Source organism: Pristiophorus japonicus, chromosome 17, assembly GCF_044704955.1.
Source record: "Pristiophorus japonicus isolate sPriJap1 chromosome 17, sPriJap1.hap1, whole genome shotgun sequence".
Classification (NCBI taxonomy): domain Eukaryota; kingdom Metazoa; phylum Chordata; class Chondrichthyes; family Pristiophoridae; genus Pristiophorus; species Pristiophorus japonicus.
In genome coordinates, this window is record NC_091993.1 from 42,389,162 (window position 1) to 42,414,883 (window position 25,722).

The 25,722-nt window shown below is 45.0% G+C and overlaps 2 protein-coding genes across 4 annotated transcripts in view; both read right to left on the reverse strand.

Moving 5' to 3' along the window:
• Positions 1-25,722, reverse strand: part of cemip (cell migration inducing hyaluronidase 1) — a 259,948-nt gene that overhangs the window by 128,923 nt on the left and 105,303 nt on the right. The window contains exons 2-6 of the mRNA XM_070858685.1: positions 13,493-13,651; positions 6,108-6,245; positions 5,173-5,314; positions 4,100-4,336; positions 3,666-3,845 (exon numbers count right to left, since the gene is read on the reverse strand). Coding sequence (XP_070714786.1) covers positions 3,666-3,845; positions 4,100-4,336; positions 5,173-5,314; positions 6,108-6,245; positions 13,493-13,571 — 776 coding nt within the window. The 5' untranslated portion in view covers positions 13,572-13,651. The remainder of the gene's footprint in view (positions 1-3,665; positions 3,846-4,099; positions 4,337-5,172; positions 5,315-6,107; positions 6,246-13,492; positions 13,652-25,722) is intronic.
• Positions 18,940-25,722, reverse strand: part of LOC139227715 (cell surface hyaluronidase CEMIP2-like) — a 198,493-nt gene continuing 191,710 nt past the window's right edge. For all 3 annotated transcript variants that reach the window (XM_070858684.1, XM_070858683.1, XM_070858682.1), the window contains 3 exons: positions 24,494-24,654; positions 21,822-21,931; positions 18,940-19,225 (listed from right to left, as the gene is read on the reverse strand). In XM_070858684.1, coding sequence (XP_070714785.1) covers positions 19,029-19,225; positions 21,822-21,931; positions 24,494-24,654 — 468 coding nt within the window. In that variant the 3' untranslated portion in view covers positions 18,940-19,028. The remainder of the gene's footprint in view (positions 19,226-21,821; positions 21,932-24,493; positions 24,655-25,722) is intronic.

The window sequence follows — 25,722 nt, forward strand, 5'->3', positions numbered from 1 at the left end:
GTCCAGTGGCAAGGGTTATCCAAGATGACTGGAGATCAGCTCTGCTGCACGGACCTAGTGCGCACACATATCGCAGTATGGGCTGGCCCGTGCTGCCCCTGGGCCCTCGCCTCTTCTGGGCCCCGAACTCATGCCTCTCCTTGGCCCCGATTGCGTCCCTCTACATTCTCTCGCCGCTCTTTCGCCCCGACCTCTCTGCTCCTGCTGTACCCGCCCACGCTCCAATCACCGACCTGGCTCTTGGTGACGTCCAATCCAATCGCCCTCTTCACTGCCGTCGCCCTCCTGCTCCAGCACATGTTGCCCCCTGGAATGGTATGCCGACATGCTGCTCCTTCCGCTCTCTGGCCTGCTCCGATGGTGCTCGCAGGCCGGGAGCCACGCAGTGGAGGGTGAAAGAATGGCAGGGGTACTAAATAAGTACCTCTCCCTCAATTTCCACAGGGGAATTTGGATACTGGGATGGGAGGCCCACCAGAAGTGAGTGTAGAACTGTTAATGGAGATTCTTATTCAAAAAAAAATTGAACTAAAGAAGTGACTCAAAATTTAAGGTGGACAGATTGCTAACGTTTCAGATCTCCATCAGTGATCGGGGTTTGGGAGGATAATGAGGTTGATTCACAGAGGATAGTAAACTAGGTGGAGCAGTAGAGTTTGATGAAAAAGCCAAGGAAATTCAGAAGTACCTAGAAATTATTTGCAGTGGGTAGAACTACAGCAGATAAAATTCAATCGGGATAAATGTAAAAAATCTGGAGTAATCCAAGAGTTAGATACTGTGATGGGGCAATCGGAAGTTTCTATTGAAGGGTGAGCTGGATGGGCTGAACGGCCTCCACCTGTATATATTGCTGCGATACACTTTAGGCCAGGGACCATATTAAATCCTGCTCTAAGTCTGGTGTATATAACAAAAGAAGCTAGGCATTTATGGGAGGACAAATTACTAAATTAGATTGGATCTACCCCAATAAATAAACATTGATTATTTCCACGGTGTTGTGGGCGCTCTGCGCATGCGATCCGGTTTGGTACCGAGCAGTACCGGACGGTGCGGCAGCTGCACCCTTCACCAAAACACTTTCCTGGGCTCCGTGTGGAGAAGGTCAGGGGATCGGATGGCGGGTGTAGAGGAAGAAGAGGGGCTCAAAGTGGGGAGAGGAGAGGGTATCGAAGGCAGGGGGAGAAGAGCTCAGAGAGGAGGGGAGAGGAACTCGGCAAGGGGGAAGAGCAGCTCAGAGTTAGGGAGGAGGTCAGGAACTTGGGGGAGGGGGAGAAGGTCAGGGGATCGGATTGTCGGGTGGGGGGGGGAGGGAAGGTGGAGAGCGAATTGAGGGGGGATTGAAAGAGAGGATCGAAAGAGGGGGAAGAAGGAGGATCGAAAGTAGGGGAGAGAGAGGAGCTCGAAGAGGGGAGAGAGAGGAGCTCGAAGGGGGGAGAGGAGCTCGGAAAGGGGTAGCAAGGTCAGGAACTCCATCGGGGGAGAGAAGGTCAGAAATGTGTTGGGGGCGGGGAGCATCGTGACAACAATGGGGGGGGGGGGGGGGAAGGGAGGAAGAATGTGATCCAGGTCTAAAGCAATGGTGGGGGGGGGAGGGGGGAGGGGGGTAGGGGCGAGGGCTGATGAGAGCAGGAACATGAATGATCATCTTCTTCCACCTCAGTTAGACCTGCATCACGTTCTTCCACCCTCACCCCCTTCTCACTCTCCTCCATCCCCAGGTCGCAGCGGTTCAAGAAGATAGCTCACTACCACCCTTTAAAAACTGAGAGCTTATTCTGTGTTGGTCCTACAACATGGATAAGATTAGATTTATGTGCTATTTGCCGGACTCGACTATTCCAATGTTCTCCTGGCTGGCCTCCCATCTTCCACCCTCAATAAACGTGAGCTCATCCAAAACTCTGCTGCCCGTATTCTAACACGCAGCAAGTCCCGCTCACCCATCCATCATATCATCATCATCATCATCATCATAGGCCGTCTCTCAAAGCGAGGATGACTTGCTTCCACGCCAAAAAGGAATGAGTTCACAGGTGTTTCAATGAAGGACCTAATATTCCAGATCCCGAACTACATCTTAGCGGGAGCAGCATGCGGCAGCCCGGCCCGGAAATCGGCACGGTCCCGGCCTGCAAGACCATCAGCAGGCCGGGGCCATCAGAGGGAGCAGCGTGTGGCGACATACCACTGCAGGAGGATGACGGCTGCGAAGCCAGGTCGCTGATTGCGGTGCGGGCAGACTCAGCAGGAGGGGCGAAGAAGCGGCAAGAGTTTGTAGAAGGAAGTGACTGGGGCCCAGGAGAGGCGTAAGTCTGGGGCCCAGAAGAGCCAAAGGCCAAGGGCAGCACGAGCCACCCCACATTGCGATATGTGCGCGCACTCGGTCCGTGCAGCAGAGCAAGTCTCCAGTCGTCCTGGTTAACCCTTGCCACTGGACCAAGACCTAGCTCTGTCAAGCCCATGTGGTGGCTGGTGTGCAACGGTCACCACACGTTAAAAATATCCACGCACAGGCATCTTCCACCAATCATACCTGTGCTCGTTGACCTACATTGGCTCCTGATCCATCAACAATGTTCCTGCTAGGCCGAGCGGCCGCTTGCCGACTTTTGAACGGGAGATTTTGCGCGTGCCGAAATTTTGAATGGGCCGGGCTGTCGGTTAAAGGGAGCGCGCATCCTAAAAAAATTAATTCGGGGAACATTGTCCAACAATACCTTGATTTTAAAATTCTCATCCTCATATTAAAATCCCCAGGAGGGTGAACCCTGTCTGTTCTCTGAAAGCAGTAGGTTCATCATAGGCAGTCCCTCGGAATCGAGGAAGACTTGCTTCCACTCTTAAAATGAGTTCTTAGGTGTCCAATATGGGAACCACAGTCCCTGTCACAGGTGGGACAGATAGTCGTTGAGGGAAGGGGTGGTGGGACTGGTTTGCCGCACGCTCCTTCCGCTGCCTGCGCTTGGTTTCTGCATGCTCTCAGCAATGAGACTCGAGGTGCTCAGCGCCCTCCCGGATGCACTTCCTCCACTTAGGGCAGTCTTTGGCCAGGGACTCCCAGATGTCAGTGGGGATGTTGCAGTTTATCAGGAGTGTTAGCACTGTGGACTCAGTAGCCTGCCTGACAATAACTGGATCAAGTTACACATTGCAGAGATCTTGATTACTTTCCAGCAGGCAGGATCAAATTACACGTTCCAGACAAATTGTTGGGCATGTCTTGTTCTCCAAGGGGACCAATCAGAAATCTGGTGTTGCAAATAGACGTGACCATTAATAAACTTAATTATTTTTACTCCACTGCCCATTAGTGCTTGCATATGATGACGACTATATCTGTTTAATAGATACAAGCGCAGCACCCGAGGTGTTGCTCATAATAAATCGATTGCTACACCGTTTGCAGGTGCTCATCCTGCCAGAATGAAATTGAGCTTTTTCAACTGGCATTATGGCAGGATTAAGATTACCAGTGCTTGGAAAATGGGGCTAGTTCGTGGCTGATAATCTGGATTTGGGACAGTGATTGAGAAGCACACTGGGCCAGACCTCTCTTCTCAGCAGCTGTGCAGAGATGAACTGTCAAGTGTGATCAAATAGAGGAATTTTATTTTATGTTTATGAGTTTTTTTTTAATAAAAGAAAAGGTTTATATTTACCTGAACCCCAGGCGTCTGAAATACTTGCTTCCTAGCTTCGACAGCGCATTCTTGGCAAAGTCATCCAGCTTGGCTGATCCCTCATCATTCACAGCCACCGATATTATCATGCCTTCCGTAACTCTGTCCAAATACTCAGCAAGACGCTTACTTTCATCTTTGCCTTTATAGGTATCAAACCTATTTTTTTTTAATAAAAAGAAATAGTTAATTGTTCATATGGGTATTAAAGTCGTCAATTACCTTGCGAGCAGCCAAGAACAGCACAAACAGAACTGAAACCCAACAAGGAGCACATCACTGTAAGGAGTGCAAACATGCCGAACAATTAAACCAACCGATGTAAATCAAGGCCGTGCATCGCCTTCCCACAGTGCGGCTGGTGAGATGGACAATCTGTGCTGAAAAGCTCCACAGACTAGTTTCATACACACCTGTCTGAATGGACCACCTCTCCGATCCGGTTAATGACATGGACTATGATGCCGCGATGGCCCCAGCTTCTCTCGAAGTAGTAGCCGCCCTCCCTCATTCCACCAGGATTGAGCGTGTTGTTCAAAAAGGTCCAGGCCAGTTTGTGTGCACCGTGAATTTCCAGCGTCCCCCCTCGACTAACTCCAATGTACTTCAACCCAAAGTAGCTATGAAGTGCCTCGGTTTCTTCATCCGATCTACAAGTGAAATATACCACAATTAAACTTGTATCTGCATGGCATTTTATCCAAGAAAAAAAAGAGAAATTCTAGTTTTCACAAACTATATGAGATAAATGTTATGAACCCGTGCTCCAGACACAGGGGGTAATTTTGATCTTGAGTGATAGTGTAAAACGGGCGCTATTGATTCAGCCGCTTGTTACACATCTCTCCCAACTTTGATTTCCATTGAAGTCAATACAAATTAAAATTGGGAGAGATGTAGAACGACAGAGGTGGGGTGCATTTTTGGGGCTTGGGTACAGAGGTCAGCTTGTCCCATAGAAACATAGAAATTTACAGCGCAGAAAGAGGCCATTTCGGCCCATCGTGTCTGCGCCGGCCGACAAAGAGCCGCACGGCCCTTGGTCAGCAGCCCTAAAGGTTACATATAAACCTACGAATAATGACGGAAAGGCAAAGAGCACCCAGCCCAACCAGTCCGCCTCACATAACTGTGACATCCCTTATACTGAAACATTCTACACTCCATCCCAACCGGAACCATGTGATCTCCTGGGAGAGGCAAAAACCAGATAAAAACCCAGGCCAATTTAGGGGGAAAAAAATCTGGAAAAATTCCTCTCCGACCCACCCTGGCCATATTCAATTCCCTGCAGTACTTACCATTAATACTGCGTCGGACAACCAAAGGTCATCCAGTCTAATCCCAATTCCCATCTGATGTAATGGACAGAGATGTGCGCAGAGCGGACTGATCTCCGAGCCGTAATTCCTGCTGTGTGCTCGCAACACGCGACAATCTGCACCCGGGGCGCGAATCTGTAAAATCCACCCCACGTTCTATTTACCTTCCGTATAAAATAATGGTCATGTCCCTCTGAAATGGGCAGTCTTCACTGCCAATGTGCAGCTCCCCGCCATCATCAATCAGGATGTTACGTGTACGAAGGACAATTGGTTCCTCGTCACGGTCTGAAATTACCAGCTTGCCTACAGAAGAAGGGTGGTACAATGGTACAGATCTTATGGTAATCGTAGAATGTTACAGCATGTAATGAGGTCATTCAGCCCATCGGGCCTGTGATATAACTTTGCACAATACAGGTGCAACGTCCCGAATCCGGAACTCCGAAAACCGGAATTGTCTGAAAACCGGACATTTTGCGCATCATAAATAGAGTCGTCCATAATTATTGTCCGAAAACCGGACATTTTGAGGCGGCCAAGATGGGGACATCGGGCAGCGAGGGACGAGGAAACTGGTAAAAAGCGCAGCGCTGGGGGGGGGGGGGGCCACAGGCGTGAATCGGCGAGGAGCAGGATATCGGCGGGAAATTAGCGAGCGGCGAGAAGCGGAGAATCAGCGAGGATTGGTGTGAATCGGCGAGGATTGGTGTGAATCGGCGAGGAGCGGAGGATCGGCGAGGAGCGGAGGATCGGAAGATTGGTGGGAATCGCCGAGTGGCGTGAATCGGTGAGCGCCGAGGTCCGAAATCCGGCAAGACCCAAAATCCGGCATGGATTCAGTCCCGAGGATTACGGATTTTGGACGTTGTACCTGTAATATAGAAAGTATAGTGACAGGAACAGTAAAAGCACAAAAACATGTCCTTTAGTGAAGAAAGGAAGTATCTAATCCACATGTTTCATTGACTACAATTAAATGAATCTTAAAAAGGTAACAGCCTTTTTTTACTCCTAGATTTATTATACAGGGTATATACATATATAAGAACAAAACTTAAATCCACTAAAAGACTTTAAATAAGTCACTAAGATGTACCTCCATCAGAGATGTGAATAGAATGGACTGTAGCCGAAGTAGACAGTAGGAGTTTCCGATCACGGCCAATGGTCACTCGATGTTCCTTATTGTGGCCAGGATTCCACTGGTGGAGTTCTGGATCCTGGTCAGGACAAGCTTATAACACAAAACAGATCATCCTCAGTACAGAAACCACCACCCACAACACAGAACACATCATCTTCAATGCCAAACCCTCGTCCTCAGTGCAGAACCATCGCCCTCAATACAGGACCCATTGACGGTTAATCACCTTTATCACATATGGCACTTTGGTCTCATCATCATCATCATCATCATAGGCAGTCCCTCAGAATCGAGGAAGACTTGCTTCTACTCTAAACAGGAGTCCTTAGGTGGCTGAACAGTCCAGTCCCTGTCACAGGTGGAACAGATAGTCGTTGAGGGAAGGGGAGGGTGGGACTGGTTTGCCGCACGCTCTTTCCGTTGCCTGCACTTGGTTCCTGCATGCTCTCGCCGATGAAACTCGAGGTGCTCAGCGCCCTCCCAGATGCACTTCCTCCACTTAGGGCGGTCTTTGGCCAGGGACTCCAGGTGTCAGTGGGGATGTCGCATTTTATCAGGGAGGCTTTGAGGGTGTCCTTGTAATGTTTCCGCTGCCCACCTTTGGCTCGTTTGTCGTGAAGGAATTCCATGTCGACCGCTTGCTTTACTTTGGCAAACTTTGGTCTGTAATGTCAGAATGTAACTGCTATAGAAGTTGTCTGAATGGTTTGGATGTTCTTCCATTGCGGATGAACAGAGTGGGGGGAGAGTGTAACGAGCACCGTTAAGCAGAGGGGCTTCTATGTAAGTTCTCCTGGCAGGGTGTGAACTGCTAAATGGAACTGTCGAGCTGATCCCTCAAATCTCTGACTGCAAGGCGTTGAGGGGACTCTCCTCCCTCTGCTGTTTCCTCACCTTCCCCTTACTCTTCCTTGTCTGATAAGAAGTGTAGAGGAACCTTGGAGTGAATATCCACAGATCCCTGAAGGTAGCAGGCCAGGTGGATAAAGTGGTTAAGAAGGTATACGGAATAGTTGCCTTTATTAGCCGAGGCACAGATTACAAGAGCAAGGCGGTTATGCTTGAACTGTATAAAATACCAGTTAGGCCACAGCTAGAGCAATGCATGCAGTTCTGGTCACCACATTACAGGAAAGATGTGATTGCACTAGAGAAGGTACAGAGAAGATTGACAAGAATGTTGCCTGGTCTGAAGAATTTTAGCTATCAGGAAAGATTGGATAGGTTGGGTTTGTTTTCTTTGGAACAGAGGAGGCTGAGGGGAGACCTCATCGAGGTGTATAGAATTCTGAGGGGCCTGGATAGAGTGGATAGAACGGACCTGTTTCCTTTAGCAGAGAGGTCAACAACCAGAGGGCATAGATTTAAAGTAATTGGTAGAAGGTTTAGAGGGGATTTGAGGGGAAATTTCTTCATCATCATCATCGGTAGTCTCTCGCAATCGAGAGGAAACGTCTTCACCCAGAGGGTGGTGGGGGTCTGGAACTCACTGCCTGAAAGGGTGGTAGAGGCAAAAACCCTCACCACATTTAAAAAGTACCTGGATGTGCACTTGAAGTGCTGTAACCTGCAGGGCTACTGACCATGAGCTGGGAAGTGGGATTAGGCTGGATAGCTCTTTGTCGGCCGGCGCGGACACGACGGGCCGAATGGCCTCCTTCCGTGCTGTAAACTTCTGATTCTATGAGAAGATGCTGATGCTACTGCCCTGCCTTCTCCAAGTCTTGCTCCATCCAGAATAAAGTAGCAATAATGGTACCCATAATAAGTAGATAAAGTTGATTTAAGGGTTGTAAGGACAAGAAAGTGCAGTGGTCTGGAAGCTGGAAGCGCTCCTGGAAAAGCAGACAGCAAAAGATTCAGTGATCCAGTGAGGTGCAACTGACAGCCCCATTCATACAGCTTCAGGAACTCTCAAACACCAATTCCAGCAGGTTTTACTGTTGAGTCCGGGACTGGGCGGGGCTTCCGTGATTTTGAGTTAAAATTGTGTAGGGGCGAGTACGATATCGGAGCATGACTCTGAGATTGTAAAGAGACCCCCGCTTGCCTGGGGCTGCCGCCTGTTCTGAATGTCAAAACTGGTGAGTGGGCGGGAACGCCGCGGGGGAGAGGGTCTTTTGACATGATTTTAACCATCTGTATTTGCTTCATGGGTTCTTTGTTGAAGAATTCATAGCAACACATTGCGATTAAGAACTAGTTGGTATATTAGCAAAAGGTTTAACAATCACACTACACATTACCAGTTCATCCACCAGGCTTGCAACCACATGCCTCATCGTGGATCCCCCCGAACCCAACTGGCTGGGGTTTTATTGAATCTTATGAACATCACGTGACTGGCTAAGCCATTCACAACTCAACAGCTCTACAACTATTTTAGTTGCACCTGTAAATCAAATGCCGCCTTATTAAAGGGGCACTAAAACTGACAGATTAAACAAATTAAACTTAACAGTAAAGGGATCAAATAAAAATTTGGTTGCCGGGGGTGATGATGCACTCCAGTCCCTCCGGTGCCCACCTCTCGCGGAAGGCCGCGAGCGTACCGGTGTACACCGCGTGCTCCATCTCCAGGGCCACCCTGGCTCGGATGTAGCCGCGGAAGAGAGTCAGGCAGTCGGGCTGAACGACCCCCTCGACCGCTCTACAGCTCTACAAACCTGTGAGCATGCTCACAGGAGCATACATTATACCGCCCTGTTCCTGTCAGGCGGGCTGAGTTAAAAATCATTTCTCTGTATCTTCCTTGCTACGTGTAAGAAGCCTGGGGGACACAAGTACACATGTGCATACTGAAAAAGGTCATCATGCATTGATGCTGTGCTTGCTGTCCAGATTCCTTCCTAGATTGAACTTTTACTCCTTGGAAATTATCCGAAAACAAGTGAGGCAATAGTTGGCTTGGACAGAATTTAATTTTTGCTTTGCTGTTAAAATGGTCATTTTGAATCACTGTGGCGTAGTTCTAATCCAAAAAATTGATGATCATTTTAACCTTACTTTTTTTTGTAGCATTCAGAAACTGAATAAATAATCGTTAAGAGCATATTAACAATTGGACAAAGGACCTGTGTGTTTGAGGTGTGGTGAAATCATAAACCGGTACCTAGGACAGAGAGGGCCTCCCACTCCACAATTTTCATGGTTTAAAAAAAAATCAGAATAGTTCCTTTCACAATTCTCAGGAGTTTGAAATGGGAGTCTAGTGTTTCAGGTACAAAGAAAGTTTCTACTTATGCAACCTCTGATTTCCCCACTGTTAGGTCTTTGCAAACAATCTCAGACCAGTATGTCCTCTCATCGCCCAGCCGAGAGAGGATGGAGATGAGAGTATAAAGTGGCGGAATGCTGGGAGTCAGTGGCAACAGGTGAGCCGTCCATGTTTAGTGATATCCTGAGCATGTCCGCAGACTGTGAAAAGGGGGTGAAAAGAGCTAGTGCAAATAAAGAAAAAGGATTAATTTAACTTATCAACCTCATTAAACGGGCATTAGTAAACTCTAAGTGGGCATTCAACTACTGCCGAGACACAGCAAAAGACATACATTCTACTCCAAGACCCGCCGATCATGAGCTTAATAAAGGGAATGGAACTAATCGGTTAGATACTGAGCGTGTATGTCTTGCACACAGGTTAATCTAGCCCCAAATGTTGCGATTACGTCTCTTCCATCTGCTGGCTGTAAGGGCTCGATGTGAAATGAATTTGTGCAGTCTCAATCTCATTCCTAGTGTTATGTATGTAACTGTTATACTTGCCACCAGAGGGCGCGACTGTTGGAGTCCTAATGGTCACCTGCACACGCGTGCAGGGCCAGTATAAAAGGTTGGCTGCCATGTTGTTTAGGCACTCTGGAGTTGCAATAAAGACCAAGGTCACACAAAGTTTAGCTCACAGTACTCAGCTTCGTGGAGTTCTTCTGTACACTACACCTAGTGGGCAAAAGCTTGAGCTACAGGACAAAACTGTCCCTAACGCTACACTAATTGGTAATCTCAGTCAGAGAGAGGAGGAGGAGAAAGGGAGGAGGAAGAGTAGCAGAAGAGAAGGAGGGAGAACAGAAGAAGGAGCAGAAGGAGAAAGAGAAGGAAAAGGAGGAGATGATTAAGGATAGGAGGCGCGTGACTCACATCGAGTGCTACTGCAAGTGTGGTCACCCTCAAAGCCTCCCTGATAAAGTGCAACATCCCCACCGACACCTGGGAGTCCCTGGCCAAAGACCGCCCTAAGTGGAGGAAGAGCATCCCGGAGGCCGCTGAGCACCTCGAGTTTCATCGCCGAGAGCATGCAGAAACCAAGCGCAGGCAGCGGAAGGAGCGTGCGGCAAACCTGTCCCACCTGTGACAGGGACTGTGGCTCTCATATTGGACTGTTCAGCCACCTAAGGACTCCGTTTTAGAGTGGAAGAAGTCTTCCTCGATTCCGAGGGACTGCCTATGATGATGATGATGCTACTGCAGTTGGTGCACAATAACAGAGTCAGCTACCTTAAGGTGACAGAAAATCAGATCCTGAGGGGGTCAGCATCTCACCAGGGAGAGTGTGAATGAGGTAAATGTATCTAACACGACAGGCCTTTGGATTAATGGTCAGTGTAATGTCCCTAACACAGCAGTGGGGTATGACTGGGTCCCTCATGTGAGACTCGCAATTGAAGTCTCCTGGGCTAGAGATGAAGATTTATTCTATGCCAATGATGGCCAGCATGGACAGTCAACTATCTGCACTGTACACCAGCAGAGGCCCTCAACTTCTGTGATCCCATTTTTTTTAAGTTGAACTTCTGCATACATTTTTACTGAAAAGAATGTTAAGCTCCACGTCTTTACATTAAAGAAAAAGTTTATTATCCTAGTTAGAAGAGGCAGCAGGACAAAGATTTCATCCAAACATAAAACCCTCCAGCACTGTGGGAAGCCATTCGGCCCTTCGTGCCTGTGCCAGTTTGAAGGAGCTATCCAGTTAGTCCCACTCTCCCGCTCTTTCCCCATAGCCCTGCAAACTTTTCCTTTTCAAGTGTTTTATCCAATTCCCTTTTAAAACGGGTAAAAAGTTGCCCTTACTGCAGCAATATCAGCTTAAGAAAGAAATTGGACATGTATATCATCATCATCATCATCCTAGGCCATCCTTCAAAATCGAGGAAGACTTGCTTCCACTCAAAGTGAGTTCTCAGGTGACTGAACAGTCCAATACGGGAATTACAGTCTCTGTCACAGGTGGGACAGACAGTGGTTGAAGGAAAGGGTGGGTGGGGAGTCTGGTTTGCCGCACACTCCTTCCGCTGCCTGCGCTTGATTTCTGCATGCTCTCGGTGATGAGACTCGAGGTGCTCAGCGCCCTCCCGGATGCACTTCCTCCACTTTGGGTGGTCTTGGGCCAGGAACTCCCAGGTGTCGGCAGGGATGTTGCACTTTATCAAGGAGGCTTTGAGGGTGTCCTTGAAACATTTCCTCTGCCCACCTGGGGATCGCTTGCCGTGCAAGAGTTCCGAGTAGAGTGCTTGCTTTGGGAGTCTTGTGTCGGGCATGCGGACAATGTGGCCCATCCAACAAAGCTGATCGAGTGTGGTCAGTGCTTCAATGCTGGCCTCATCGAGAACACTGACGTTGGTGCGTCTATAGTCCCAGGGAATTTGCAGGATCTTGCAGAGACATCGTTGGTGGTATTTCTCCAGCGATTTGAGGTGTCTACTCTATATGGTCCAAATCTCAGCCATACAGAAGGGCAGGTATCAGTACAGCCCTGTAGACCATAAGCTTGGTGCCAGATTTGAGCGCCTGATCTTCGAACACTCTCTTCCTCAGGTGACCGAAGGCTGCGCTGGCGCATTGGAGGCAGTGTTGGACCTAGTCGTCGATGTCTGCCCTAGATAGTAGGCTCCCGAGATATGGAAATTGGTCCACGTTGTCCAAGGCCGCGCCGTGGATCTTGATGACTGGGGGTGCGGGGTGGGGGCAGTGCTGTGTGGCGGGGTCAGGTTACTGGAGGATCTTTGTCTTACTGATGATTAGTGTAAGGCCTATGCTTTCATATGCCTCAGTGAAGATGTTGACGATGGTTTGGAGTTCAGCCTCTGAATGTGCGAAGACGCAAGGGTCGTCCGCGTACTGTAGTTCGACGATAGAGGATGGGACAGTCTTTGTTCTGGACTGGAGGCGATGAAGGTTGAACAGATTCCCACTGGTTCTATAGTTTAGTTCCACTCCAGCGGGGAGCTTGTTGAGCATGAGGTGGAGCATTGCAGCGAGGAAGATCAAGAAGAGGGTTGGCGCGATGATGCAGCCCTGCTTGACCCCGGTCCGGACGTGGATCGGGTCTGTGGTGGTTGGTCAGGATCACGGCTTGCATATCATCATGGAGCAGGCGGAGGATGGCGACAAACTTTTGGGGGCAGCCGAAATGGAGGAGGACGCTCCATAGTCTCTTATGGTTAACAGTGTCAAAGGCCTTTGTGAGGTCAAAGAAGGCCATGTACAAGGGTTGGTGCTGTTTACTACATTTCTCTTGTAGTTGTCGTACTGTAAAGATCATGTCCGTTGTACCCCGTAGTGAACGGAATCCGCACTGTGACTCCGGGAGGAGCTCCTCAGCCACAGGGAGCAGACGATTGAGGAGAATTCTAGCGATGACTTTTCCAGTGGCTGACAACGGAGATTCCTCTGTAGTTGCTGCGGTCGTACTTGTCCCCTTTTTTTTAAAGATGGTCACGATTACTGCATCTCTGAGATCTCCCGGCACGCTCACAACCTTCCAGATGAGAGAGATGAGGTCATGCATTCGTGCCAATAGTGCCTCTCTGCCATACTTTAGTGCCTCAACGGGGAGTCCATCTGCTCCCGATGTTGTTCTCGAGCTGACGGATGACTTCATGATCTCAGCACATTCCAAAATGCTTCACAGCCAATGTAGTATTTTTTGAAATGTAGTTGTTGAAAGGTAGGGAAACGCGACAGCCAATTTAAACACAGCAAACTCCCACAAATAACAGCGAGCTAAGTGACCGGTCAGTCTGTTTTGATTGATGTTAGTTGAGGGAGAAATAATGGCCAGGACGTGCGGAGGTCTGACTGCTCTTCTTTGAATAGTGCTTTGTGATCTTTTATATCCACCCGAGAGGACAGACGGGGCCTCGGTTTAACGCCTGATCCGAAGGACGGCACCTCCGACAGTGCAGCACTCCCTCAGCATTTCCCTGCTGAGTCAGCCTGGATTATGTGCTTTACCTGACCCGGTGGAGAGTTGAGAGTTAAATTTATATAGTCTACATGGACCTCACGCAGAACCCAAGCGCCACCATTTACAATGAACGCTCCAATTTTTCACATACCTGCGAATAACGCAGAGAGACTGAGGGCGAGGAGCCACCCAATATTGAAAAGCAGGTGTATCATCATCATCTTTCTCATGGTTCTCCCGGTTCCACAAGTTATGAAGTGTCTGGTCACGAGTAGTTCTTGTTATAGGCTGATCATTCACGTCCAAGCATCTGTATAAAAACAAACAATTAAAAATGATTAGTTATATAACCAGACTTTCAATGGACCGTACATGCTACATTGTACGGGGGAAGGTTAGATGTGAAATTCTATTAAGTTTGGATATACAGTTTAAGAAAACAGATTTAAAATGATAAGGCATCGGGTGAACGTTTGCCGAGTGATTCTCAACCCCCATCACAGAGAATGCATGTTCATCACAATACACATTGTAAGTAACAGCACAGGCATACAATTAAGTCTTCATCTCTAGCCCAGGAGACTTCAATTGCAAGTCTCATATGAGAGACCCAGAGGCCACACTCCAGTCATACCCCACTCTAATATTAGGGACATTACACTGAGCTTTAGATACACCAATAATCCAAAGGCCTGTCATGTTGGATACACACCCAGGTGTAACGAACAACCTCTCAGCTTATGACCCTGGTAAAATTCATCCCCTCCCTCCCTCCCATCTCAAGCAACTGGTTTCCCATAACTAAGAAATAGGTTGTCATTGTCACACACCTGTTTAATGCATTCAAATGAGACCCTCCATCTTTTCCTTCTCAATTACAAGCAGAAGGCACTAAACTAATGAAGATGTTCATCTCCCAATTAGTTCGTACTCAGATTATCCTTTATGTGGCAAGACAGGCTGAGAGAATAATGCTCCAATGGAACACCTCTCCATTACAGGTAGGTGACTCACTAGCACATTGCAAGGATCAAAGTTAAGACACAAAGGAGAGTAAATTAGTTTGAAAAAAGAATAGAGGAGTATTATGACGTACGGCAGGGTGTCCATTGTCCGGGCCACGTCTCTCAGACCTATGTGCCGAGATTTCTTATTTTGAGAGTTTGGAAAGGGCTGTTTTTAGCACCGCTGCCTCAAAATCACAACACCAAGTTCTATCAGTATCAGCAAGTCAAGATATATGTCAACTAATAGTAACATGGAATTAGTTCATATTCGGCCTCTGAGATACACCCCAATGTGACCCGTGAGGACAGTCCCCGAGATGTAGGATGAGCGCTGTTATACATAATGCTGCAATAACCTTGGATAAAGGTCATAGAAAACCCACAGCTGCACACTTTTATGTTAACTTGCATTTATATAGCGGCGTTGGGTTTTTTTCGGCGCAATTAGCCCAAAATCGGCTAAACCGGCGGAAAAGATTGTGGAATTCTAAATGTAGATTATGTTCAGCGCAGCTCGAGATTCCGCGATCTTTTACGCCGAGTTTAAAAAACATTGCGCCGGAAGCCGGCCCCACCCACAAAACTGGCCACTCCCCCCAGATCAAATTAATCAGCGTGGCGAGTTCCCGCTAATTGCACCCGTTTGCGGGCCCACAAGGCGGCTCTAAAAATGAAGCTAGCTCTTTTTTTAGTCACAAGGACACCAATGGGCATGTTTTTAAAGCTTTTGATCATATTTTTATTATTTACTAAGAAACTGACTACTCCATTGTAACTATTGAATGGCTCTGTATAGATTTTTTTTTAAAAGTGATTTTCAGTTATTTAAAATCGGGTTACTTACAGGTGGTGGACTAGATACACTGATTAAAAATGCTTATTTTTTGTGATAAACCCATTTTCAGCTGAATTAATGGAACTACACCAAGTTACCACTCTTAAATATATCAAGGAATATTTTTTTTTAAAAAAGCAAAACATATTTTTCTAAATGTTGTAAAACACGGCCCGATTGCGCTGGTCCATGGCAGATTGTGTGTTGAGCAATATGCAAATGAGTTTGAGCGGAAAATTGAGGAAAGAAAAAACTTCTCAAAACTAGCACAATTCTGGGGGCAATTTGTGCCCGTGTCGCTGATTGGCCCCAAAGCAGAAACTCTGCCCCGGCAACTTTAATGTCGCAAGATATCTCAAAGTGCTTCACAGAGACATAATTAATAAAAAATGGACGCCGAGCCAAAGATGGAGATATTAGGAAGGCTGAGCAAAAGCTTTGTCAGAGAGGCGAGCTTTAAGTAGAGTCTTAAAGAAGGGCAGTGAGGTGGAGAGGTGGTGGGGTTTAGGTAGGGAATTTTAGAATGTGGGGCCCAGGCAGCTGAAGGCATGGCCGCTATTTATGGGGAAAAGGGAGGAGGGAGAGATTGGAATATGTTAGTCTGGAGGAGATTACAGAGATAGAGAGGGATGAGACCATAAAGGGATGAGAAATTAATTTAATGGGACAGGGAGCATAAAAACATATTAGGAGCAGGAGTAGGCCATTCGGCCCCTCAAGCCTGCTCCGTCATTCAATCAAATCATGGCTGATCTTCTGCCTCAACTCCACTTTCCTGCACTATCCCCATATCCCTTGATTCCCTTAATATCCAAAAATCTATCGATCTCTGTCTTGAATATATTTAACACTGAGCCTTCGCAGCCCTCTGGGGTAGAGAAGAAATTTCTCTTCAGCTCAATCCTAAATGGCCGACCCCTTATCCTGGGACTGTGACCCCTGGTACTAGACTCCCCAGCCAGGGGGAAACATCCTCCCTGTATCTACCCTGCCAATGTAAGAATGTTGTATGTTAGGAGGGTTATTTTACCTTAAGGAACATTTTAAGCTATAGAACATAAATTTGTTTGTATAGAGAACATCAACAGACTAGTAAAAAAAATCAATCATTCTGGTCAGAAATTGAATTTTAAGACAGACTATTAGGCATAATACATTTTCCAAATCATTTCAAACACAACACTGGATTTGTACCTGCGGCAGCACATAGCACACAATTAAAGCAGTTGGCTCCTGATCTTTCAGCAGCCAGTGTAAAAATGTAAAGTTGACTTCACTGTATGAAAATAATCAACTCGAGAGCCAGGCCACAAGAAAATGAGGGAGGGTGCTGGCCTATGAATTCACATTAAGAGATTTCCGTTTAGCTCTCTATAGGCTGGAGACTACACTTCAAATCACCTTCCAGCTACACTGACTCAGGCCAACTTCATCTCAGACTGTTTGCTGAACTCTGTTAATCAAGTTTCCAGGGAATGTACCATTTCATTCTTTTCATGCTCAAGGTTAAATGCCATTATAAATTTCAGAATTTAAAACTTGCCAAGAATGAATGGCAGACACAACCCCAGCAGTTCTGTTGCCAGATTCGAACACTTTAGGTAGTCCCCTACATTGACCCTGGCAAAATTGGGCAGCTGAAAAGTAAACAAAGAGAACCTTTAGACTTCGGTCTCCTTGCTCAAACTGCTGTCACTCTGGTGCACACGTGTTTATGCAGCTTAATGGATTATGCACAAAAATAGTTTCAAATGTAATAGAGTTTCCAAAAAGCAAAATTATCGTTTTAACGTCTCAGGGCTGGAAATTCACCAACCTTGCGCCCATTGTTTTCGGCAATATTTCACCGTTTTGGGCAGAAAACGGTGATTCGCTAGTTATTGTCTGAAGTCTTGTGCCGGCAGTTTTGAAATACCGCTGAAAAGCGGACCGCCGCGTGCAAGACTGGAAGTAACACTATTGCCGTAGTTTGAACGTTTGGTGCACTCATATTCTGGGCAGAAAAAACACCCGAGAAAAACCTGCATCGCAGCCCCAAAAACGGCACTACGTATGAACACCTGCAAAAAATGCAAGTTAAATTTTTATTTTTAATTTCTTTTGGAACGATTACTTAGTTATGGGTCTTGTAAATGTTTTGCATTTTTTTAATGTTTTTTTGTATTTTCCCCTCTCCCCAGGCCCAACTCGCAGTGGTAATCAGCCTCGGACTAAAGTTGGCGAGGATCGTGGTTGCCGCCGCGAATCCTCGTGAAATGCCCATTTTTACCACCGGCCGCATTTTTTAACGAAACTTTGGCTAAAATGGTGGTGAGATTAACGGTATTTTTGGCGATGAATGCCGCAAAAATACCGCTATGGACAAAAGACGCATTTCTAGCCCTAAAAATCTTACTTTTCAGCAGGAACCTTCCTGCGTTTAGACAATAAAATGTCTCCAACATGCAAGGGTTGTTATTCCATGGGGGTATCCAACTGGGAGCCTCACCTGCTGGCTTTGCCAATTGGTCCATTGCAGGCACACTGCCCTAGTCTCTATACTCACAAGGCTTGGAATATCTGCCCTTACTCTAACCAGAGGTAAAGATTATTAAATGTCAACAAAACACTGTACGGCCACAAAAAAATACCTGAACACATCTGAATTAAATCTGATACACTGTGCAGAGTGGGTCATTGAGATGGTTTGGGACTCAATGCAGGTAAATACTACACGTGTGCTTGCTAAACCTCTGCTATAAATGATGCTCCCTTTGCCATGAAGCGTTAGTTGGATGTGAATCAGTGAACTATGCGCCCAATCAGGAGCGAGAGTTAAAGTTGAGTGAGCCTTTGTCTAGTGTGCACATAAATTATTAACAAAGCTTCTCTTTTGTAATTAAACTTGGTGTGTAATGGGTTTACAGAGGCGAGTTGCAAGTTCAAGTCAACACTTAAGTTGATTTATAGCCTTCATGTCCCACAGCAATACAGGGGTGTTCTGTGTACCACGCACTCCTTCAATTTTAACTTTCTCACATCCAAATTTTGGCATCCAAGGATTGCAATATAGAAAGTGACTGAAAGCATCAAAAGCCGATCCATACACAAGAGGTTAACAGTAACACTTCATGCAATGTGGCAACAGACTAAGATTATGTCGGTTCTGCATTACAGTTATGTACACTACATCCAATCTTTATACTTCATGATTATAATTTATAGCATCTCTTTAAAACCGACTAGTTTTTAAGTGTCCCTATTTTAAGAAATGGGAAAGTATGGTCTGCAGAGACCATGGTTAAATCAAATCTAATAAGGTCCATACAATAAAGCAGCTGTACTTGTACCTCATTCATTACAGAACAGAAGCCGGGAATGACAGCATGATTTCAACATTATAAATCCCTGGAGGACTGCGGTTCTGTTTTAGCACCACTTACAAGTCTTGAAATATATAACAGTTCTATTTTTCTTCATTTCTAGTATTCTCGTGAACAAGACAAGACTTATTCCAACGCACTCTGGATTAGAAATGTGAAGAACCGAACATTTTGCAGAAACTCTTCATTTCGTTAGCGCGTGATATAATTGTCATTTTATCCAATTTATGAGGCCTCTTCATTCTCTAGAATGGTGACAGATATTACTTAGTCACCTTCTGTCTGCAGAAGCAGGGAACAAGATTGAATATCAAAAATATTGTACGCTCATCTCCACACTCAAAAATACTATTAAATTTACCATAAAATAAGACCATATACTAACTGCTCCTGTACATAATATATTTATTTATGGCAAAGATACAAAAATTAAAGTGTCAGCAATTCAACAGGTTCTCTCTCCTCCTTGCCATTAGTTATAGTTTAGTTGGGAGACATTAAGTCTTGGAACAACTTTAAGTCCCTTCGGTTATCCTTCTCTTTTCCGGGACAGCTGTATTCGCTCAGTTTCAGCGGGATATAGTGCTGCAGGGAGGCAGCTCGCTGCCCAACACTGTGGCTTATAACTTTAATCCATGCTGGTTTCAGCCGGCCTTTGAATCCTAGCATAGCAAAACTTCCTAAAAGCAAAAAGGAATAATTCATCGTTAATTCCCGTCTTTCATTATTTCTGCGTGAACCTTTTTGCAGGCTGCACAACGGAATCTGTGGAACATTCCCATTCCTTGCTTGACCGAGCAAGTTTCGAAACACAAAAATATTGAAAAAGTATATAAATTTAAAATGTCCCAAACCATGGCATTAAATGCTCACGTACAAGAAGGGCAAAAGGTAACGTGACAGTGGTTAACGGTGAGAAATGGTCATTATGCACACTGACAAATACCCTTGGGATAGATGAGTGTCTACTGAGCATTACAGGTGTTTTCAGAAAAGCAGCACAAAGATGGGGAGGTCATGCAACCCATTTATCGAATCCTTTATAATAAACTTTCCTTTCTCCCCAGCACAACATCCACCTGCCCTCTTGAATGATTCCAGATTTTCACTTCACTATGTGGAGCCAATGGCAGGTATTAATCACTCGTGATGTGTTTCCGGACATCAGCCCTCAACTCAGCAACCAAAATCTTTTCTGAAAACTTTATCTGAAGAACTGTTTAAAAATGGTAAAAGGCGAATTAAAGATAGCAAAAAGCCCTTAAAACAGCAGAATCTCTGTACAGGTCGACTTTAACAAGTAAAAGTACTGAATTTTCCAGACTTCCACGGTAATGTCGAGGAATCCCATCAGAGTCAAATACTGCGCATGAAACAGAGCAAACCTTCCTCTTATGCTTGGCATAAATAATCGTCTGAGTGAGGCTGAGAGGAACATCATGTGGAGAGGATTGCAGCCCAATAATGGTTCCTGTACAATTTCCATACATTCATTTAAATCAGCGTGCGCTCCGCCCAGGGGCAAAAAACATCAGTCCCAATATGTTAATAATAAAGGATGAATTCAGAACCGGCAAATGTTTGCATGCATCTATAATTTACATACACCAGGTTTTTACTGACATGGAATTTACTAACTTATTCTATCAGAATAACCTTTTGTTTTGATGCCCATGCAATGCACAAAATAATCCGATACAATTAATGCGTGTGAAGTAATATTTATGTTAATATGTTGATGTATGTTAGAATTTGTTGACGTATTCCGAAACTTGCCAAAATCTTTGCACAAACACCGGGTTTGTGTGATATAATTTGAAGCCTGTGTAACTTCCTTTCTGCTGCACAATTTCAAACATTACAGAAACAAAGGGTGTGACTTCCTTAGTAGAAAATATGGTTCACAGTATTGAGAGCTGTATTCTGGAATTAATACTGGTTCACAGTATTGAGAGCTTGTATTCTGGAATTAATACTGGTTCGCAGTATTGAGAGCTTGTACGCCGGAATTAATACTGGTTCGCAGTATTGAGAGCTTGTACGCTGGAATTAATACTGGTTCGCAGTATTGAGAGCTTGTACGCTGGAATTAATACTGGTTCACAGTATTGAGAACTGTATTCTGGAATTAATACTGGTTCACAGTATTGAGCTTGTACGCTGGAATTAATACTGGTTCACAATATTGAGAGCTGTATTCTAGAATTAATACTGGTTCACAGTATTGAGAGCTTGTACGCTGGAATTAATACTGGTTCACGGTATTGAGAGCTGTATTCTGGAATTAATACTAGTTCACGGTATTGAGAGCTTGTATTCTGGAATTAATACTGGTTCACAGTATTGAGAGCTGTATTCTGGAATTAATACTGGTTCACAGTATTGAGAGCTTGTATGCTGGAATTAATACTGGTTCACAGTACTGAGAGCTGTATTCTGGAATTAATACTGGTTCACGGTATTGAGAGCTTGTACTCTGGAATTAATACTGGTTCACAGTATTGAGAGCTTGTACTCTGGAATTAATACTGGTTCACAGTATTGAGAGCTTGTACTCTGGAATTAATACTGGTTCACAGTATTGAGAGCTTGTACTCTGGAATTAATACTGGTTCACAGTATTGAGAGCTTGTACTCTGGAATTAATACTGGATCACAGTATTGAGAGCTTGTACTCTGGAATTAATACTGGTTCACAGTATTGAGAGCTTGTACTCTGGAATTAATACTGGTTCACAGTATTGAGAGCTTGTACTCTGGAATTAATACTGGTTCACAGTATTGAGAGCTTGTAGTCTGGAATTAATACTGGTTCACAGTATTGAGAGCTTGTACGCTGGAATTAATACTGGTTCACAGTATTGAGAGCTTGTACGCTGGAATTAATACTGGTTCACAATATTGAGAGCTTGTATTCTGGAATTAATACTGGTTCACAGTATTGAGAGCTTGTAGTCTGGAATTAATACTGGTTCACAGTATTGAGAGCTTGTAGTCTGGAATTAATACTGGTTCACAGCATTCAACTCACGACATTCAGGTAAGGGACCCTGCAGCCCATCTAGTTGATCTCTCATAAAACCTAGGATCCCCATAACTATCTGTTGAACGACTCCAGAGTTTATAATTTCTTTACCCTATGTGTAGATGGTTTCAGATATTGATCACTCTTTGTTAGTGATGTATTCTCTATATATTAATCAGTGAAGAACATTTCCAACCTATAATGTTAGTTTTCCATTACTATCTTTAGAAATTAACAAACTAACGCATCACCTGTCATGTAAAATTTGATTGGCTTTGCAGCACCTAGCCTCAGAAAATCTGAAGACACATAGGCTAGTGGCCAGCCAGAATCATCTCTTGTACAGACAAGAGTAATTGACCTGCAAAGGAGAGAAACAGAAACAAACATAACAACACTGACAGAGATGCAAATAGTTTATTGTTAAGACATTCTTACTATGATTTTTCCTAAATAATACATTTTATTCCAAAATATTCGAGTGTATAGATAAAGGGAACGGGATGGACAACATTGTATATTTGAGGATTATCAGCTGACGCTTTGATATCATGCCACATAAAAGACGGGTTACAAATATTAAGGCATATGGCATTAAATAGAATTAAGTCACATGGATAGAGAGATGGCTCAGGCTGGGTGACTGGGTGCTTTTCAGATTAGCAATACGTGTGGATAGTGGTGTGCCCCAGGGATCTATGCTGGGACATCTTGATTTCCATTTATATAAATGATTTGGACATAGGCACAAGAGGAATGATATTGAAGTTTGCTGTTGATACCAAGTTAAGGAGGCATGGCAGACAGTGAGAAAGAATGCAAGAGGGCATAAGTGGGTTAGGGAGTGGGCAGATAGGCAACAGATGCAGTTCAGTGCCGAGAAATGTGAAGTAGTGTATTTTGGGAAAAAGAACGGTGAAATGAAGTTTACTTTAACCAGAGAGTAAAGGAGGGGAAAATTTACAGATGCAGATATATAGGTCTTTAACACAAAAACAGGAAAACCTAGAAACACGGTAAATTAATCAGCATTTCTGGAAAGATCAGACAGTCATTGTTTTGGATCTTCAGAACTGAAAAGTAAGAGCTGAATATGCTTATCAATAGAATCTGGTGCAAAAAAAGGGGCAGAGAGGGGGAAAAGAGCCAAATAAACAGAGGAAAGATAAGTGGAGGGATTGCTGGATAATTTAAGCGATCATCTCAGTCAAGTAATAGTAAGAAGCATTAACGACATGAAAGAACAAAGGACGTGTGAATATGTGAGGAAGCTTCGGGAAAACGGGAAGGAAAGAAAATCTGGGAATTGGGTTGGAAAAGTGAAAGATCAGGTTGAAAAGCAAAACGGATTCTGGGTTTTATATCTCGGGACGTGAAATATAAAAGAAAGAAGGCGATAATAAATTTGTGCAAGATGTTGGTTAGGCCACTCTCTTATAGGAAGGATACAGTGAAGGCTAAATAAAGTAAGGAGATGCTGTGAGCCTGGGATTAACAATGATAGATACAGGTGAGGATAGACATTGGGCTCATTTAGCTCCACCCTCCATAGGAATTTTCAATTATCGCCTCCCCATCACATATCAAATGATTCCGGAGTATTTGGCCTCCATTACCCTACCATGCAGCCCAGTGCAGATATTGACCACACTATGTGAAGCTCAATGACATCAGTCCTGAACTTGCCTTATACCATAGAAACTTAGAAATTTACAGTGCAGTAGGAGGCCATTTTGGCCCATCGTGTCTGCGCCGGCCGACAAAGAGCTGCACGGCCCTTGGTCAGCAGCCCTGAAGGTTACATATAAACCTATGAACAATGACGGAAAGGCAAAGAGCATCCAGCCCAACCAGTCCGCCTCACACAACTGCGACACCCCTTATACTGAAACATTCTACATTCCACCCCAACCGGAGCCATGTGATCTACTGGGAGAGGCAAAAACTAGATAAAAACCCAATCCAATTTAGAGTGAAAAAAATCTGGGAAAATTCCTCTCCGACCCATCCAGGCGATCGAAACTAGTCCAGGAGGTCATCCTGGCCATATTCTATTCCCTGCAGTACTTACCATTATATCTGCACCGTCCAACAAAAAGGTCATCCAGTCTAATCCCAATTACCAGCTCTCGGTCCATAACCCTGCAGGTTGCTGCACTTTAAGTGCCCATCCAACCATCTCTTAAAAGTGGTGAGGGTTCCTGCACTGACTTGTTCTACAGCCATAGTTTGACTGGAAATAGAGCTCAGTGCTAACCTTTGCTGTTCCCCATAGTATCTTCTATATCTCTAGTGTCCTTTCTCATTTGCCACGTTTCAAGATTGAAGGGGCCTAGGTTTTCTAGCCGTTCCTCATAACGCAGTCATCTGAGACTCGGGATCAGATTAAAATTACATTATGGAAGACATATATAGTCAGCCATTACAGCGGAGCCATGCCTTCACCAATCCAGTGAAGCTCTGTCCTGGATATTAAACAGAAAAATCTTTAGTTTCTCCTTTGGTTGTTCTCGATTATAATACACAGCCAGGGAAAAGAGGGAACTTTTAGACCCTTTAATCTGCACAACACTTAGTTTTATAATTTAGAGGTTTCCAACATTTGCCATAATTATAACCTCTATTTCTGTAACCTACATGAAGCCAAATATTTTGTTTACACTAGCTTTTTGGGCACTTAAAGGAAAGTTTGTCAAGTGTATGTTTCTAAAAAAAAACGTCTTTTTTCTCCTCCCTATACAAGTGGCTGCTACTCACAGTCTGTAACTATGTGGGCTATAAAGGATTATGCTCCCATTTTGCAGCCATTCTCAATCTCTGCCTTGGCAGACAATTGATTTTTCAATCTATTCCAAGCATCGCAGCTGTTTTCACAAAGACAGTTGGCATTTTATGGAAAATAGATAATTGTCCATCTGCCTACCTTTCTCGAATGGTTGCCTGGATGTAATTAGCAATGGAGTCAGCCACCTGCGGAGTATGGGCGGTGTCAAAATGTTGCCTGCTCAAAATGTCTCCAGAGCATGCATCTACCATGACGAAAAACAATCCCGGCTTCTCAAACAGGAAAACATCATTATTCACCTACAGGAACAGAATGGCAACACTTCATTTCAATTGTAAGGAAGCAAATTCTTAAAGTGTGAAATAGTTTCAATAAAATTCAAAAATAAATTCTCCAATGGAACACGGAAAAGAATGACCATTTCAGACACGTTTGGAAAACTCAACCGGATTGGGTCAGTTTGGCCAATCTAACTCCCAATTGGTTGATAAAGTTTGTATTAGTTACCATGCTGAGATGATTGTTACATAAGAGCATAAAAAAAAAAGGGGAACAGGAGTAGGCTCTACCGCCCCTCGAGCTTGCTCCACCATTCAATAAGATCATGGCTGATCATCGACCTCAACTCCACTTTCCCGCCCGATCTCCACATCCCTTGATTCCCCTAAACTCCAAAAATCTATCTATCTCAGCCTTGAATATATTCAGAGTCTCAGCATTCACAGCCCTCAGGGGCAGAGAATTCCAAAGATTCACAACCCTCTGAAGAAATTCCTCCTCATCTCTGTTTTAAATGGCCTACCCCTTATCCGAAGACAGTGCCCCCCATTCTAGACACTCCAGCCAGGGGGAAACAACCTCTCAGCATCTACCCTGTCAATCCCCTTCAGAATCTTGTATGCTTCAATGAGATCACCTCTCATTCTTCTAAACTCCAGAGAGTATAGGCCCATTCTACACAATCTTTCAGCATAAGACAGCCCCCTCATCCCAGGAATCAATCTAGTGAACCTCCATTGTATCGCCTCCAAGGCAAGTATATCCTTCCTTAGATAAGGAGACCAAAACTGTGTACAGTACTCCAGGTGCGGTCTCACCAACGGTGGTGTAGTGCTTATGTTACCAGACGAGTCATCCAGAGAATGGGAGTTCAAATTCCACCATGACAGTTTGAGAATTTGAATTCAGCTTTTCAAAAATCTGAAAATAAGAAGCCGATATCAGCAAAAGTGACCAGGAAGCTGTCAGATTGTTAAAACCCAACTGGTTCACGAAAATCCTTTAGGGAAGGAAACTTGCCATCCTTACCCGGTCTGGCCTACATGTGACTCCAGTCCAGCACCAATGTGGTTGACTCTTAACTGCCC